The sequence below is a fragment of the Prorops nasuta genome, unplaced genomic scaffold, assembly GCF_024137725.1.
Source record: "Prorops nasuta isolate Cenicafe-Biocafe unplaced genomic scaffold, Cenicafe_Pnas_1.2 PNAS00002, whole genome shotgun sequence".
Lineage (NCBI taxonomy): Eukaryota > Metazoa > Arthropoda > Insecta > Hymenoptera > Bethylidae > Prorops > Prorops nasuta.
Genome location: NW_027116799.1, coordinates 10086693 through 10102005, shown reverse-complemented (window position 1 = coordinate 10102005; position 15313 = coordinate 10086693). Strand labels below are relative to the sequence as shown.

General features: G+C 29.4%; 2 protein-coding genes across 5 annotated transcripts; one reads left to right on the top strand and one right to left on the bottom strand.

The window, feature by feature from the left end:
- The first annotated feature begins 5360 nt into the window (after positions 1–5360).
- Positions 5361–8285, top strand: LOC136778865 (uncharacterized). Of its 2 annotated transcripts, XM_066736016.1 has the most exons (10): positions 5361–5635; positions 5711–5872; positions 5996–6028; positions 6095–6166; positions 6237–6320; positions 6397–6599; positions 7026–7146; positions 7207–7593; positions 7665–8024; positions 8159–8255. In XM_066736016.1, exons 1-7 carry the CDS (start codon positions 5419–5421, stop codon positions 7029–7031), a joined length of 777 nt encoding a protein of 258 aa, XP_066592113.1. In that variant the 5' UTR covers positions 5361–5418; the 3' UTR covers positions 7032–7146; positions 7207–7593; positions 7665–8024; positions 8159–8255. The 2 variants fall into 2 exon arrangements, with proteins under 2 accessions (XP_066592113.1, XP_066592105.1); XM_066736008.1 differs by having other exon boundaries at positions 7665–8285.
- Positions 8286–9407: 1122 nt separating this feature from the next.
- LOC136777467 (uncharacterized) lies at positions 9408–11977 on the bottom strand. 3 transcript variants are annotated; one of them, XM_066733784.1, is made up of 5 exons: positions 11632–11977; positions 11184–11570; positions 10927–11111; positions 10563–10849; positions 9408–10470 (listed from the first exon to the last, which is right to left on the bottom strand). In XM_066733784.1, exons 1-4 carry the CDS (start codon positions 11749–11751, stop codon positions 10564–10566), a joined length of 978 nt encoding a protein of 325 aa, XP_066589881.1. In that variant the 5' UTR covers positions 11752–11977; the 3' UTR covers positions 9408–10470; position 10563. The 3 variants fall into 3 exon arrangements, with proteins under 3 accessions (XP_066589881.1, XP_066589891.1, XP_066589872.1); XM_066733794.1 differs by having other exon boundaries at positions 9408–10108; XM_066733775.1 differs by having other exon boundaries at positions 9408–10849.
- Positions 11978–15313: the final 3336 nt, after the last annotated feature.

Sequence of the window (15313 nt, the reverse complement as noted above, 5' to 3'; positions counted from 1 at the left end):
ATTTATAGATACGAACTGTAAAGCACAGTGATTATAAATATCTCTTGTTTTTGTCGATGGCATTATTTTTGCAGAGTGTGCAAATTTTTTCACTTGTACTTTAAAAGTTTTTGCAATTTTTTTATTTTCATCAACCACATGATTGTGTGCTTTGCTGACAGTGAATTGGTCCGCGCATCCCATTCTTTTGACAATTTTTGCCCTACCTGGGCATATATTTTTCAAGCTACATCTAAAATATCTATTAAAAATATAATAAATATATAATTTACAAAACTGTTTGCAAATAAAAATTACTTGAATAGTTGTTAGGATATTTATACATATTACTTACATTATGGTAGCACCATTCTTTTGAGTATAACATCTTACCTTGTGATAAGAATATTCGTCTGGAAAATTGTCTGCGTTTTCAAGAGACATTTTGTGGCTAAATATTCTATGTGCACCTTCTGAATGTTGAATGAAGACTGGGAACTATGCCTTTGGTATATTATTAAACTTATTGCAGATATTGTTTACATTTTGGTTTTTCTCATCTTAACCGCTTCAGAGAACAAGTGCTGCACGACTTGTTTGATGATACCGCCAAAGCTTTAAAAAAATGCCGATAAAGCTTCTTGGCGTAGTTAAATAGACACTGTATGACATTTATGCTAAAGGCTTATACTAAATTTTGTTAATGTTTTCATTAATTTTTGCATTATTCCAATTAACATCATCTTAGAATTGACCTTTTTCAGAAAAGGAAGACTGATTTTACAAATTAACATCATTTGTAGTAATGATATAATTACATATTATATTTTATAACAAATATGATTTCTTTTCAAAATAATATTAAAAAATGTGTAATATTCCTACAGTAATCTTTGAAATACATTAAGAAATAGATTTGATTTAACCCATACAAATCATACCACAAAAGAAAAACGTACGATAATAGGAAATAGAACTATTTAAAAATATATAGAAATAAATTCATTTACTATTTTAGTATAACGTGGAATTTACATTTTGTAAAGAAGTAATGTTAAATATTAATAGAAGTTAAAGTAGGAAGATTTTGTAACAAAGACGAAAAAATTATTTATGCATCGTTTAAAATTCCTTTTTGTTTTTTCAAATCTATAGTATTTGGAAAAATAGAAACGTTAAATATCCCGCTTGCAAACTTGATCATTTTTGCAGCAATTAATAAATGAAAAGCTCTGAAAATTCATAAACTAATTTCCAATTGGCGTAAGAAATATTTTCGAGGAAATAAACCTAGTGGGGCTTGCGAACCAGGTTTATCATGCATAATTACTTATATTCAAGGAAATTATATAAAAATTACTTTTAGTTTGACTTTTATTTCCTTCTCCAATCCATGATCAAAAGTGATTATATTATTTAAATAACCAAATTATAAATATGTAGGAGGGAGGGGGGGGATTCACTTTCACCAAAACATGACATAGTTGCTCTTTAAATTTATATACAACATTCCTATACAATTCTCTATATATAAATTATTTATTTAAAAAATGGATTTACAATGAACAAAGTATACACGCGCTGTTTCCTTTCTCAGTGAAATAAAGTAGACATGAGGATATATATATACATATATACATAGTCTACAAAATAATATTCGATTTAAGACACACTGAAATATTTATATCTATCCTCATTTTGAATAAGTACATTCAATATTTCACGGATAGTATTATTAAATTGTAATAATACGATGTTGGCTTTTAAAATTTAAAAAATGCCTATAACTATATAAAAAATAAATATAACTCCTTACAGTAATACAAGTCAGTATTTCATTATAAGTATAAAACCGGAAAGGCAAGTTATATTGCTCTGAAAGCATCTGTGTAAGTATCGCAAAAAGTAGTTAAACCAAATATAAATCAGCCATTTATATCAAGCAATAGAGAGACTATAAAATTCATTTCTTCAAACATTAAAAAAAAAATACTTTCAATAAAGTCATGTGAAATGAAATAATTTAAGCTTACAACATATAAATAACAGTAAACAATTTCTGTACTTACAAAAAAGCAATTGTATACTTTAAAATATTACTAATATATAATGACTGATTTTAACTGTATATAATCTACTGCTATCATCAGTAGCGTCATACAGGAGATATTTACTGAAGCAATAACTGCAATATAAAATATTGATTTTGAATGCTTAGTTACTTAAATTGTTGGTAATAAATATATATATTAACCGTTGAGTTTGCAAGAAATTTATATGAATAATAAAAATATATTAAAAATGTGCTTTTCTTTAATTAAATAATTTAATAAATTCTTCAGGCGAGATTAGATTTAAAATTTAACAGACAAATCTTCCTGACAAATTGTAAACTAATCCATTTTTGTATTTTTCTACACATTTAGCCGGCCATCCTGTGTATGCACACACTTTCCAGTACAATAATTTAAGGAATACAGACGGTCACTTGTAGCTTAAAAATATTGTAGAAAATATTTTCTTGCCAGGTATTTGTAAATGTTTAATACTAATAAAATTTAATGATCATAAACAATATATGTTAAATACAAAATTAAACCTACAGCATCATAAACCAAGTACTGGAGAGTATCTCTTCATAAATGTCATTTTAGTCGACTTTGCATTTTAAAGGTGATCTATAAGTATATGCAATTTTTAGTGAAAATTATTGGTAAAATTATTGTATAAAGTTGTGATAATTTACTTACAACAGAGCTGTTTCAGCTTTATCGAAAGAATCAGTGATGGACTTATTAATCTTTCCTTATAATTGACGAGTTAGGCCTTTCTGTAATTGTTTCTTGCTTCATGACGAGTCATTTGCATTAAGGTAGTCTTAATGAAAATGTCTGACTACTAATAATGAGCATCAGTCCACATGCTTCAGGAATTAACGGCACAGCACTCAATAAATCTATGGGTTCCTTCAAGTCTGCTATTAACATACATTCAAGATAACAATCTTGTTAGTGTCCCCCTAATTAGGTGACCATTGCAATGATTCTGCAAATAAAATATTATATTTGTTGATTTAAAGAAGTGATATATAACATAATATTTAGGCAAAGATCTTACTATGATGAGAAGCAGTTTTTGACTTAGATTAAACAATGATTTCAACAGTGCGCTCTATTCAGGATTTGAAAAGCTTATTATGCACATAGTAACTATTGATTGAAGATAAAATTATTCTGTGAACTCAAGCCTTTTTATCACAGTATCCAGCTTCTTCGCAGTCTCTCAACGGTTCTTACTCTACCACTAGCTTATCACTACTTGCATTTACAATACCTAAATTGGAAACACTACATGTAATAATTATATTGTGTAAAATGCTAGGGATATTGAATAATATGCGAAGTTGTTTACCTTAATGCATATCAGCTTGTACTGCTGAACATATCTACTTCATATAATTTTAAGATAGTTAATGTTAAGGACACATATAAGGCAAAATAGTTCATTTGTATTTGCCCGCAGTTGTTACAATTGCATTTTTGAATTCCTAGATCTTTTTAAGCGAAAAGGGATATCACTTTAATATTTAATATGTCAATTGCACAATAATAATTCATCTGAATGTGGCTCTACGTGTGCCTCCTTTTCCTATATATATATTTAAAAGAATAATGAAAAATTTACCAGCAACCTGCAACAAATATTTTACACAAAGCATCGTTTTCCTTTGCATTAAGAAAATTGTAATTCAATTAAATAATTATTACTGACCTGACATTTATTGTTATCGCCAAACAACAATAACATGCAATCTGACAGTTTATATCAACGTTGCCGGATTGTGAATATTAATTAAAATATCCTCCGCTAGAGGTGCTAATAGGCTGCGCGAACTTTAGCCATTTTCACGTGACTATGTAGAGTGGATGCGCCTGACCAAAAAATTTTTAGGCCAAATGTCCGGTTACCGTATCTACCATGGATACCAGAAAGCCAATTTGCATGAATTTTTAGATTCTTTTGTTAGGGAATTTCAAAATTTAAAGGAGACTGGATTTAATTTTAATGATAGGCACTTTTCAGTTAGTATTAGATCTATATTTGTGATTCACCAGCGAAAGCATATGTTACATGCACTAAGTCTCATAATGGGTATTTTGCATGTAGCAAATGCACAGTAGCTGGTGTAAGAATAAATAATAGAATGACTTACCCTGATCTCGAGGCACCTCTTCGTACAGATTTAAATTTTAGAAATAGCACCCAGCCCGAACACCACTTAGAAGGTACATCCTCACCGTTAGAGTTGCTTTCCCTTCCCATGATTTCTAGTTTCCCCATAGATTACATGCATAATACATGTTTAGGTATAAATAAACAGCTTTTAAATTTATGGTTAGATAGAAGTAAAATTTCCAGAGTAGCTACAGCCCAAATGAAAATATTATCAGAGTCTCTTAAAATTGCTTACAAATGTATTCCAATAGAATTTTCTAGGAAGGTTTTTGAGTTAGATGAATTTATTAGATTGAAAGCAACTCAACATCGAACATTTCTTTTATATTTAGGCACAGCAGTATTGACAAATGTCCTTTCATCAGAAAAAATTCTTCATTCCAATACATTAAGCTGTGCCATGAGAATACTATGTAATGCTCAAGATTATTATAAGAATAATGAATATGCTCACCAACTTCTAGTTTATTTTGTTAAAAATTTAAAAATTTTGTATGGCCCAGAAAACTTTACTTTTAATGTACACAATTTAATTCACATAGCAGCTGATGCAAAATCTTTGGGACCTTTAGATTCATATAGTGCTTTTGAGTTTGAAAACTATTTATTTCAATTAAAAAAACTATTAAGAAAATTTGAATTGCCTTTGCAGCAAATTTGTAATAGATTGGATGAGCAATTTATTTTACCTCCACCTAATAAACATAATGTTCAGGCTCCACTACTAATGAAACCTATAGATGTAGATTTGCCTTTGGATTGTCATACTGGACATAGCGAAATTAAATTTCCGTCATTTACTTTAAAAACTAATATTTACAATAATTGTTGTTTTGTAAAAGAAAATAATCTCACGAGCATTGTCTGTATTTCTCATATAGCATATTATCTAGATATCCCAGTAATAATTGGTCAGGAATTTACTAATCTTACAAGTGCTCCAAATTATCCATGCGACTCAAAAAATTTAGACATTTATATTGCAACAGATTTATCCGAAACAAAAATGTGGCCAGTTTCTTCTATTTCCAATAAAGCTTTTCAAATTGATTATCAACAAAATACATATATGATATTTCCTCTCTTAGCTTAATAGTTACAGTTAATATATTTTAGTTAATAATTTGCTGAAATTTCTTGCCTTTCTTTATCTATACTCATATCTGTCGACTTTCTTTATCTACACTTATATTTATTTATTTCATGTCTCTGCGCTTATCCTATTTATGGTTTCAGAAATACTACGTGGCTATAGGAGAGGGCTATTGCACCGCAGTGCCAGAATGTTGGCTGGTGTTGGAGAAACAATTAGTTTGGTGGCCACCAAAATCACTGAATGTTAGAGTAGCCATGTCAAAAGGTTTACATCCAGGTGTCGAGTGGGACATTGAATCTTATAACCAAATTTTAGGTCCTCTTGGTAAGTATCACTCCTATTAAGACAAAAATAAAATTAGAATCTAACCAATTTAATTAATTAATTGCTTTTCAACAGATTCAATCACAGAAGCCGTTGCTCTTGAAAAAAGAAGTGTAGCCATTTCATCTGGTGCAGAAACAGAAGACTTAGTGAAATTTGTTCAGGAGGAGGAAAAGAAAAAACGAAAAATAATTAGAAAAGAATATTCTCGCCTTCCTTCAACGGATGAATGTTCTAGTAAGTTCAAATACATTTTAGTAATAATTATCTACAAAAGTTATTAATTGTATTGCAAATAAAATTATATTTTACTATTTTATATTATTATAACCTCTAATAAGAAAAACTTTCTGATTACAGATGATGAAATGCCAAATAAAATGCTGAAAAAAGGTGAGAATTTATTACTGTTGTATTAACTTACACCATATTTCATATATTTTATTGTTTTTTTTTTAGATATTGTTGAAACGGTGCAGCTACCAGATCCTCATATATATAAAATATTCTCTACAGGAAATAATACTGAAGGTAGAAACATTAAAATATATTATATACCATATATTCAAGGATTTATTGAATCAATTTTTTTAATTAACAGAAAATAAGTCCGCTTTAATATTAAAAGCAAGGGAGGTTATGGAGATTCCATCAACTAGCAGTCAGCAACATTGTAACTGTTGTGGTAAAGACTTTTAATATATATTAATGTAAAACTTATTATTTCTTTCTCATAAGCAATACAATTTGATTTGTTTCAGATACGTGCAAAAAGGAACTTAATAAAATATCAAGACAGCTGATAACCATTGAGGCACTGCTGCGAGAAAAATTGAACGATTACAGCAAATCAAATTCTGTCATCGCTTCTGATCTACTTCCACAATTTCCTCTGAGATCCATTCCTGACTTAGTTGCTTTTGATTATAAATTGGAGAATGAATCAGCTGTGAAAATTCAGTTTGTAAGTGATTAAAAAACCTTTCAATTATTGCTAATAAGTAATCTACTACTTACATTTACTTCAAAATATTCCTTTATTCCTAAGTAATACTTTTGTATTCTTCCTTTTAATATGTTTATAGGAGAGTCTACTTATTAGAATTGGTGGTGCAAACGATAAAATTTTTACTAAAAACGCACTGAAACATATTATTTCTAATGAATTAGGCACTTGTCTATCTTGGACAGGCCAAAAGAAGAAATTTTGCTTCAAGACGACTAATTTAGTAAAAATTGTAACCGGTAAACCCATTTCATTCACCTACACATTCATCTCTCCTTCAAGTCTCCTTCTATTCTTTCCTTAAAATTATATATCCTTTACTAACAAATCTATGATAATATGTTAAAATTTGATATATATAATATTTAATATGTTGTATTTCAGATTTAATATTAACTCATCATAATTGTTCAATATCCAGTGTGCATACTTTAATGCAGGAGTGGATCAGAAGATCGGGAGATCGCGTGCGAACTCTCATTGGAACACGAGCAACACCATAAAGGTCTTATCGCCTTATTAATATTTTATTTACATTATTTTAACAATAATTATTATATTTCAGATTTTAATGAATATCTAAAAATGTAAATAGTGTACAAATGAAAAACATAGTGTTTTTAGTATAAGCTGATACGAAATAAGTTGGTACGAAATGCGAAATAGTGAATAATCGAGGGTTACACCAGTTGTCGAATTGGCATTAGGACACTTGACAGTCATTTATTCGTAGGATCCTTACAATCCAGACAGCTACGATTCATTGGTATTCACAGCATGAAAATGAAAAACGCCGAGAGATATAATTTTTATTGGCTAAAAATACTATCAATAAGATTTATTAGCAATTGTAAGTTTACGAGGAAGCAAAATCAATGTATTGGCATTTGCAAAAGATAGTTTATTATCTAATTATGAAATGTGGCGTAAGAATGATCCATCTATATCATACGTAAGTATAATTTTAAGAGCATCATTAAAACAATTATGTCTATTTAATTAATAATTACTTTGTTGTAACAGGAAATTTAATAAATAATGGGAGATAAATGGAAGTCATTGAGCAAATTGGAACTACCAATTGCATAATGGATCCATTTGGAGGCGATAGAAGAGAAGATCTTCCAAATTTGTCTGGAATCAGTTAAAACGTGGAGTGTTTTGATTCGAATCAAATGGAAATGGTCTTAAATTATTATAGCGTTTCGATGTCTTCTATAGATGGAATACAGCTGATTGACATCAGAAAGTTACAATGCAGTATAAATTCTACTGCAGTAGATCTTCGCAGAAATTTCTAAAAGTCTCAAATGGAGCCTACAACAATTATCTCTGCGTAATTGGTTTGAAAAGGACAGAGAATACAAATTCTGCATATTCAATGTAAGCTAGTCTTCTGGATAGCATACTCAACCAAGTTATAAGATTTTGAGAAAGATGTCACAGATATAAAACTATTGAAGTTGTAAATAGTTTTCGCAGCAAATTAATTGACATCCTTTACCATAATTGTTTAGGAGGATACGATGACTGAAAAATGCTAATTTTTCCATGCTTGGATAATTCTTCTGTGGAGTCAAGGATAATTGAAATACACGAGAGACAGCCTACTGGAATCTGACAATTTATTAAGAGCAACTTTAAAACCAGAATAGCTAGCTCGCAGTCGAAGTCTTGACTTTCTGGTTTAAATTTATAGTAATAAGCTTAAACAATTATATTTTTAAATAAAAATTTATTTTTTCGTTAACAAGTTAAATTTAAAAGAAAATGTTACATTTGAATAATTTTATTTCATTTTAAGTAAATACAAATTTATAGTACAAATATCTGTCATAATTGTTATTTCTTTCAGCTACAGTGATTATAAATTATGTTCGTAAGAAAGAAGGAACATTAACCCATTAACGTCCAAAATGTCAAAATTTCTTGCACGTTTTCAAAGTGATATTTTCCTATGTAATTGGCGTTGAAAAAATTCTTGAAACACATATTCTGATGTAAAATTGCATGCTCTTTCAGAATCCGTTGCCAGAATCATGATAAAACTCACAGGAAAAGAGATATGCTCGATTGAAACATAAAAAACACCTAAATTTTCGAAAAAAAAAATTTTTAGGATTTTTTTTCGAAGTGTTACGGTGAAGATATCACCTTGCGACCGTGATCAAAGGTGATCATGGGAGTTGATGTTTAACAGGGAATTTTTTTGTTGACCTTGAACCATCGCTTCTTTACAAAATGGCGGAAAAAACGAATTTTTTTTTTCAATCTTCATCAACTTTTTTCTCGAAATCTATGGTCTTTAGAAAAAAATTCATAAAAACAAAAATGCCTTAGAATCGCTCGTGGAACATTCTCAAATTTTTTCAGAATTTTTTGAGACAATTTTTGATTTTCCGGGAAACTTGTGAAATGGAATTTTCAAAAATTGTCTCAAAAAATTCTGAAAAAATTTGAGAATGTTCCTCGAGCGATTCTAAGGCATTTTTGTTTTTATGAATTTTTTTCTAAAGACCATAGATTTCGAGAAAAAAGTTGATGAAGATTGAAAAAAAAAATTCGTTTTTTCCGCCATTTTGTAAAGAAGCGATGGTTCAAGGTCAACAAAAAAATTCCCTGTTAAACATCAACTCCCATGATCACCTTTGATCACGGTCGCAAGGTGATATCTTCACCGTAACACTTCGAAAAAAAATCCTAAAAATTTTTTTTTTCGAAAATTTAGGTGTTTTTTATGTTTCAATCGAGCATATCTCTTTTCCTGTGAGTTTTATCATGATTCTGGCAACGGATTCTGAAAGAGCATGCAATTTTACATCAGAATATGTGGTTCAAGAATTTTTTCAACGCCAAGTACATAGGAAAAAATCACTTTGAAAACGTGCAAGAAATTTTGACATTTTGGACGTTAATGGGTTAATGCAATATTTTTTAATAAAATATGTTCTTTTCTTTTTTTTGAACATAATTTATAATCACTGTAGATTTCAATCCATTCTTTCCCTTAAATATTTTAAATTTTCGCGCTATTACGTATTACTGCGCATGTGCACAGAAAATCCTTTATTTGACTATATCAGTTGACTATAAGTAAACTAAAATCTGTTGACTTTTAGTACACTAAATTCTGTTGACTATAAGTAGACTAAAATATGTTGACTTTCGGCTGACGATATAAGTGGCGCATTAGTCGACTAAAAGTACGCCTTTTAGTCAACTATTAGTCAAAATGAAGTCAACCTAAAGTCGTCCATGGCAGATGAAGCGCCAGCTTTTTGTCATCTTTTAGTCGACTTTGTGCTGTTAGGGTTACTTATCTGACTTTTAATTCCACACTTCATAACCTTGTCCTGTCAAACTGTCAGTATTTTTGTACTTCATTTAAGCTATTTTCAAACTCAATCGTAAATTGCCGACGTTATTGACATATCGCCATCAAGAAATCAGCATTCAATTTATCTTATCTAAAAATAGCGATTTTATTATAAAATTGTATTCGTAATTTGAAATAAATCCTAAAAACTCGATTACTAGCCGCTTGAAGGCATTTAAATTTAACGGATTTAACGTAATCGGCGTAATAGCAAATGAAACTATTCAGTAGAGATAACAATTGTGCAACTGTCGATTCTTTTTGTGAAGCATTCTACTATTGGATAAAATTTTCGAGTCTAAGAATAATAGTATTAACAATTATGCAATAAAATAAATTGCTCCTTCAACAATTTTCTTTCCAAAATGCTACCTGCTACTAATTCGACCAATCATAGCGCATATTTTGCGTATTAGAGGTGTGTAAATATTCTTTAATGGAATCCAGAAGCACCTAATTTAATCATACATCAAAATATGCAATTTGAAGTCTAATATTCAGTATATAGTTTAGGAAAACAATGTATTAAAAAAATTAACACTCACATTAAATATTGATTAATATGGTTTCTAAAGTTCGTTTAAATATACTTTCATTTAAACTAACAGTTTCTTTCAAAGATTCAAGCTGATCGTCTGAAAATGGTGAATTAGTTTTAACAAATGATAACAAAAATTTGCCAAACTCCTTATCTTTTGAAAACAAAAGGGCTTTGTCTAATAACAGGTTAATTAACTTATCCTTTGAACTAGAATCTATTTTTACAAATAATGTGATTTGTAAGACACTCAGGTGCCATTTTCTCAGCTCACTTATAGTTTCAATAAATTCACTAAAAAAATGAAAAATTGTAATTTACTTTACTGTTTTATGTTCGTTAAGATAAAGATTTAACTTTGGATCACATACATTATAAAAATGAATTTTCTTTCTGCACTAAAATGTTTAATAATCGAAGTAATAATTGTATAATCTATTAAGTCCTTATTAGCTATAGGAATCAAGATTAATTTTTGCAAATCCTCTGGAAACAATTCAACACATTCTATAACAGCAGAAGATAGTGTTCTAGATGGTTCTTCTAAAGCAATAATCTGAAATATTTACATATTTTAAATATTTGTAACGTATATATATATAAATACATTAAATATAATTTTATATACTTTGGGTAATAAAATATTGGAACATATAAAACTGATAAATTTGATTTGTTGTTCAACATTCATTTGTTTTAAAGAGCAACACAGATTATAAACTCCCTTTATACTGAGCCTCTGGCCTAAATCATTAAAAGTTTTTTCTATTTCTTTATTAGTTAAATTTTCCAAATAAGCAAAGTTTAAATTTCCTTTGCTTTTTTCTAAACCTTCATAAATTGATTCTGCAACATCATTTATTTGTGACACTTTATTCTCTAAATTATTTGTTCTCTCGACCTGTGTAAAATAGAATTGTGTGGATGGTACATATGTTGAAAAGTTATTTGCTTGACTATCCTCGCTAGCTTGACTACTTTCTTCATGTTCAAGCTCAGGTTTCTCTTCATTATTCTGCAATTAGTTTTACATAAAAATTTGGTTTTCATTCACACAATTAGTTTTAAATTCTAACCTTTGGCCATAAAGTAGCCCACAGGGGACTAGATTCTACATTTTCATCTTTTAAATCCTTTTGAATTAATTTCAATTTTTCTAATATTTGATTGGAAAGTGTAACCTTTTCAAATGACATCTTTTCATATTATTGAAAACAGCATTCATGAAATTGTAACATATTCATAGACCATAAATTAATTGTTAAAAATTAATCATAAAAACAGAATAATATTTGAAAAATAAAAATTATTTCATTCCACAATTAATTCTTATCGTTAAAAATTAAAGCAAATGCAAAGTAAATATATACAAATAGATAAATAGCCAAATTATATACGGGTAGCGGCAGCGGGTTACTGGACGTTTACGTTAGTCGCACGAATGCAACGTCAAAAAAAAATTACTAGATAGATCAGAGGCTTTTCGCCGCGCGTGAGCTCTCGACGGGCCTATTGCCTAACTAATTGTTACATTTGTAGTAGTCGGCCATTAATCTTGCGCCTGGCGAGGGGAAGTAGGAATTAGAGGGGTGAAGGGATATCTAGGGAGTTTGTCCGTAGCTGTCAAATGGCGCGATTAACCATCAATTTTGGATCGTAAACAAAAGTAATATTTTCGGAAAACGATTGCGGAAAAGAAGGAAGGATTTTAATACATAACAGAGAAGAAAAAATATATCAAATGAGTATAAATTAATAACACAAAAGTCACAAAATGAAAATTATTGTGAATTTATAAAGAAATATACTTTGTGGTTATTTTATTTCTGTTACAGGCTAAATCCTATTCTTCATGAATTTAAAGCGCAGGAAAGAAATACTTAACGAACAATGAATGAAAAAGGACTAATTTTTAAAGCATTTCTGTGTGACCCAGTGATTTCAATAATTGTGACATAATGTTGTAATAGTGAATGTGTATAAGCGAATGCTGTGTATACAAAGAAATTTTATTACAAAGTAATAATAATGTAGGATAATGTTTTGATTCCTATTATTATAAATTAAAGTTAGTTCAATAAAAATATTATTTTAATTTCTTCCTTAACCATACACAATTTCTATACATACATAGTAATTATATATTCTTGCAGAACCTATCTTTAAGCTACTCTAACTAAATTGCAACTATTTTAAATCTACAACTTATAACTATTTACTTCAATGATTTTTATTATTCAAAGTGAGACAAATTGCGTAGAGTTTCTGCAAATTTCTTATTAGTCTGTTACATTCTTCGACATATTACCTTTTATGATATTTATATGCCTCCTTTGCACTATTTCTAGTCTATAACATATAACAATAATTTTATTATCAATTTTAAATACATGCAGATAAGATGATTATGTTGATATGTAATTAATTTTATAAATATTGGAATGTTTGTTAAACCATTGTCTTATTAAATTTGGAAAATTGGCATTTGAATGATGCTATTTAAATTGGGCCTCTCTTCTGTGAGATATGTTTTCATAATACTTGGATAGATAAAGTTCCTTAAAAGTTATATGTGTATAATACTGAGTTCATTTTATTTTTTAGCTTCAAGTAGTTTTCCAGCTATGTGTTTGAATATACATTTTGAATATAGAATACTCTTATTTCCTTACTCTTATTATAATGTTGTCAGGATTGATAGAAAGATATTTCAATCATCTGAAAATGATAGGATATACATATGACGACTGGATAAATTAAGGTTTTAGGACAGATAAGTCTCATGAACAAATGGGAATAATAAAATAAGTATTGCATATTGGGAATGGATATCCAAATATGTAGCTGGAAAATATAATTTGAAGCTAAAAACAAGATGAACTCAGCAGTATACATAAACATATTGGTCGACAATATCCTCTCAAATGGAAGGAAAAGATATCATGTGGATGAGGTGCCAAACATATTTAAGTACAATAAGTCCAGTGTCCATTCTTCAGATTTAATACAGCAATAGTTTACCAATTATCCTAATTATTATAGAAATAATTAGACAGCAGAATAAGCATATCTGAGCATATTTGAAAATATTTAGAGAATTATTGGTATATGTGTTCAAAACTAGAAGAAGAAGGAATAATCAAGGCAAATAAATGTCATACGAGATGTGGAAGCATGTGAAGTACGGATGAATAAGAAATTAGCAGAAACTTTATACAAATAATCTCACATTGAATAATAAAAATCATTGAAATAGTTATGAGCTGTGGATTTAAAATACTTGCAATTTAGTTAGAGTAGCTTAAAGATAGGTTCTACAAGAATATATAATTACTATGTACATATAGAAATTGTGTATGGTTAAGGAAGAAATTAAAATAATATTTTTATTGAACTAACTTTAATTTATAATAATAGGAATCAAAACATTATTAAACATCATTATTATTTTATAATAAAATTTCTTTGTTTACACAGCAATCTTTCTTACGCATTCACTACTATAACATTATGTCACAATTATTGAAACTATTGGTCCACACAGAAATGCTTTATAAATTAGTCCTTTTCATTCATTGTTCTTTAAGTATTTCTTTCCTGCGATTTAAATTCATGAAGAATTGGATTTAGCCTGTAACAGAAATAAAATAACCACAAAGTATATTTCTTTATAAATTCACAATAATTTTCATTTTGTGTTATTAATTTATACTCATCTGATATATTTTTTCTTCACTGTTATGTATTAAAATCCTTCCTTCTTTTCCGCAATCGTTTTCCGAAAATATTACTTTTGTTTACGATCCAAAATTGAGGGTTAATCGCGCCATTTGACAGCTACGGGCAAACTCCCTAGATATCCCTTTACCCCACTAATTCCTACTTCCCCTCGCCTGGTGCAAGATTAATGGCCGAAACCAGAGATGAAACGGGAGATTGCTACTGCGAGGTCCCGAGGCAATCCCTACCGGTAGGCGGCGCTGGTGTTGACAAACGCGTCTCAGGTCCATCTAACCCCTAACGCCATCTATCGGAAGAGACCACGAAGCACGAGCGTTAAGCTTAGAATAGGGTAAAACAGATATGCATTGTTGCCAGAAAGCGAACTAAAGAGAGAGCGGAGATATTTTCTCGGACCTCTCTGTCTTTCTCGCTGTTAGCGTCTAGCAGAAGAGTCGAGGCAAAATCTTTCCGTTTCGCTTTGCCGAAAATCTAGCAATATTCGATGTCATTTACATTTGCAGCCCAATGCCTTTATACATGATTTTTTTAGCATATTTATTTATGAGCATTGACTTATTTAAATCAATAATAAATTAAGGAAATGCGTATTTGATATATAATAATTATTTTAACTATAATTTCATCGTTATATTTCGCTTATTTCCGTAAAATCTGCATTTCTTTAGTTTATTATTGATTATTGTAAGTCAATGGCCATTAAAAAAATTTAATCTTAAAAAAAAATGAAAAGTACCGATCATGAATCGAACCCGGACCCACGAATCGCCACGCGATTACCTTACCGCCTAGACCACGAGGCTTCTTCAGTGCACCGTAAACAGATAGTCTTTTTAAGGGCTTGAAATCTTCTATTGAACCATATAAATAAACGAGCAACCGACAGCTTTATTCATTATTATTCTGTCATAATGGTACACAAATTAAGGAATAATTATATTTTGAATAGTTTTCAAAAGCTTTTCCAATAACCAAGAACGGAAACTGCAAGCGTTGATTATTTATCTTCGTTCTTGG

Coding starts and splice junctions, on each gene's coding strand:
- LOC136778865 (XM_066736008.1), top strand. CDS start 5,419: ATGTCTCTGCGCTTATCCTATTTATGGTTTCAGAAATACTACGTGGCT. Junction 6,029..6,094: donor AAATAAAATGCTGAAAAAAG/GTGAGAATTTAT, acceptor TTTTTTTTTTAG/ATATTGTTGAAACGGTGCAG. Junction 6,321..6,396: donor GCAACATTGTAACTGTTGTG/GTAAAGACTTTT, acceptor GATTTGTTTCAG/ATACGTGCAAAAAGGAACTT.
- LOC136777467 (XM_066733775.1), bottom strand. CDS start 11,751: ATGTCATTTGAAAAGGTTACACTTTCCAATCAAATATTAGAAAAATTG. Junction 11,571..11,631: donor GGGCTACTTTATGGCCAAAG/GTTAGAATTTAA, acceptor AACTAATTGCAG/AATAATGAAGAGAAACCTGA. Junction 11,112..11,183: donor CCAATATTTTATTACCCAAA/GTATATAAAATT, acceptor TAAATATTTCAG/ATTATTGCTTTAGAAGAACC.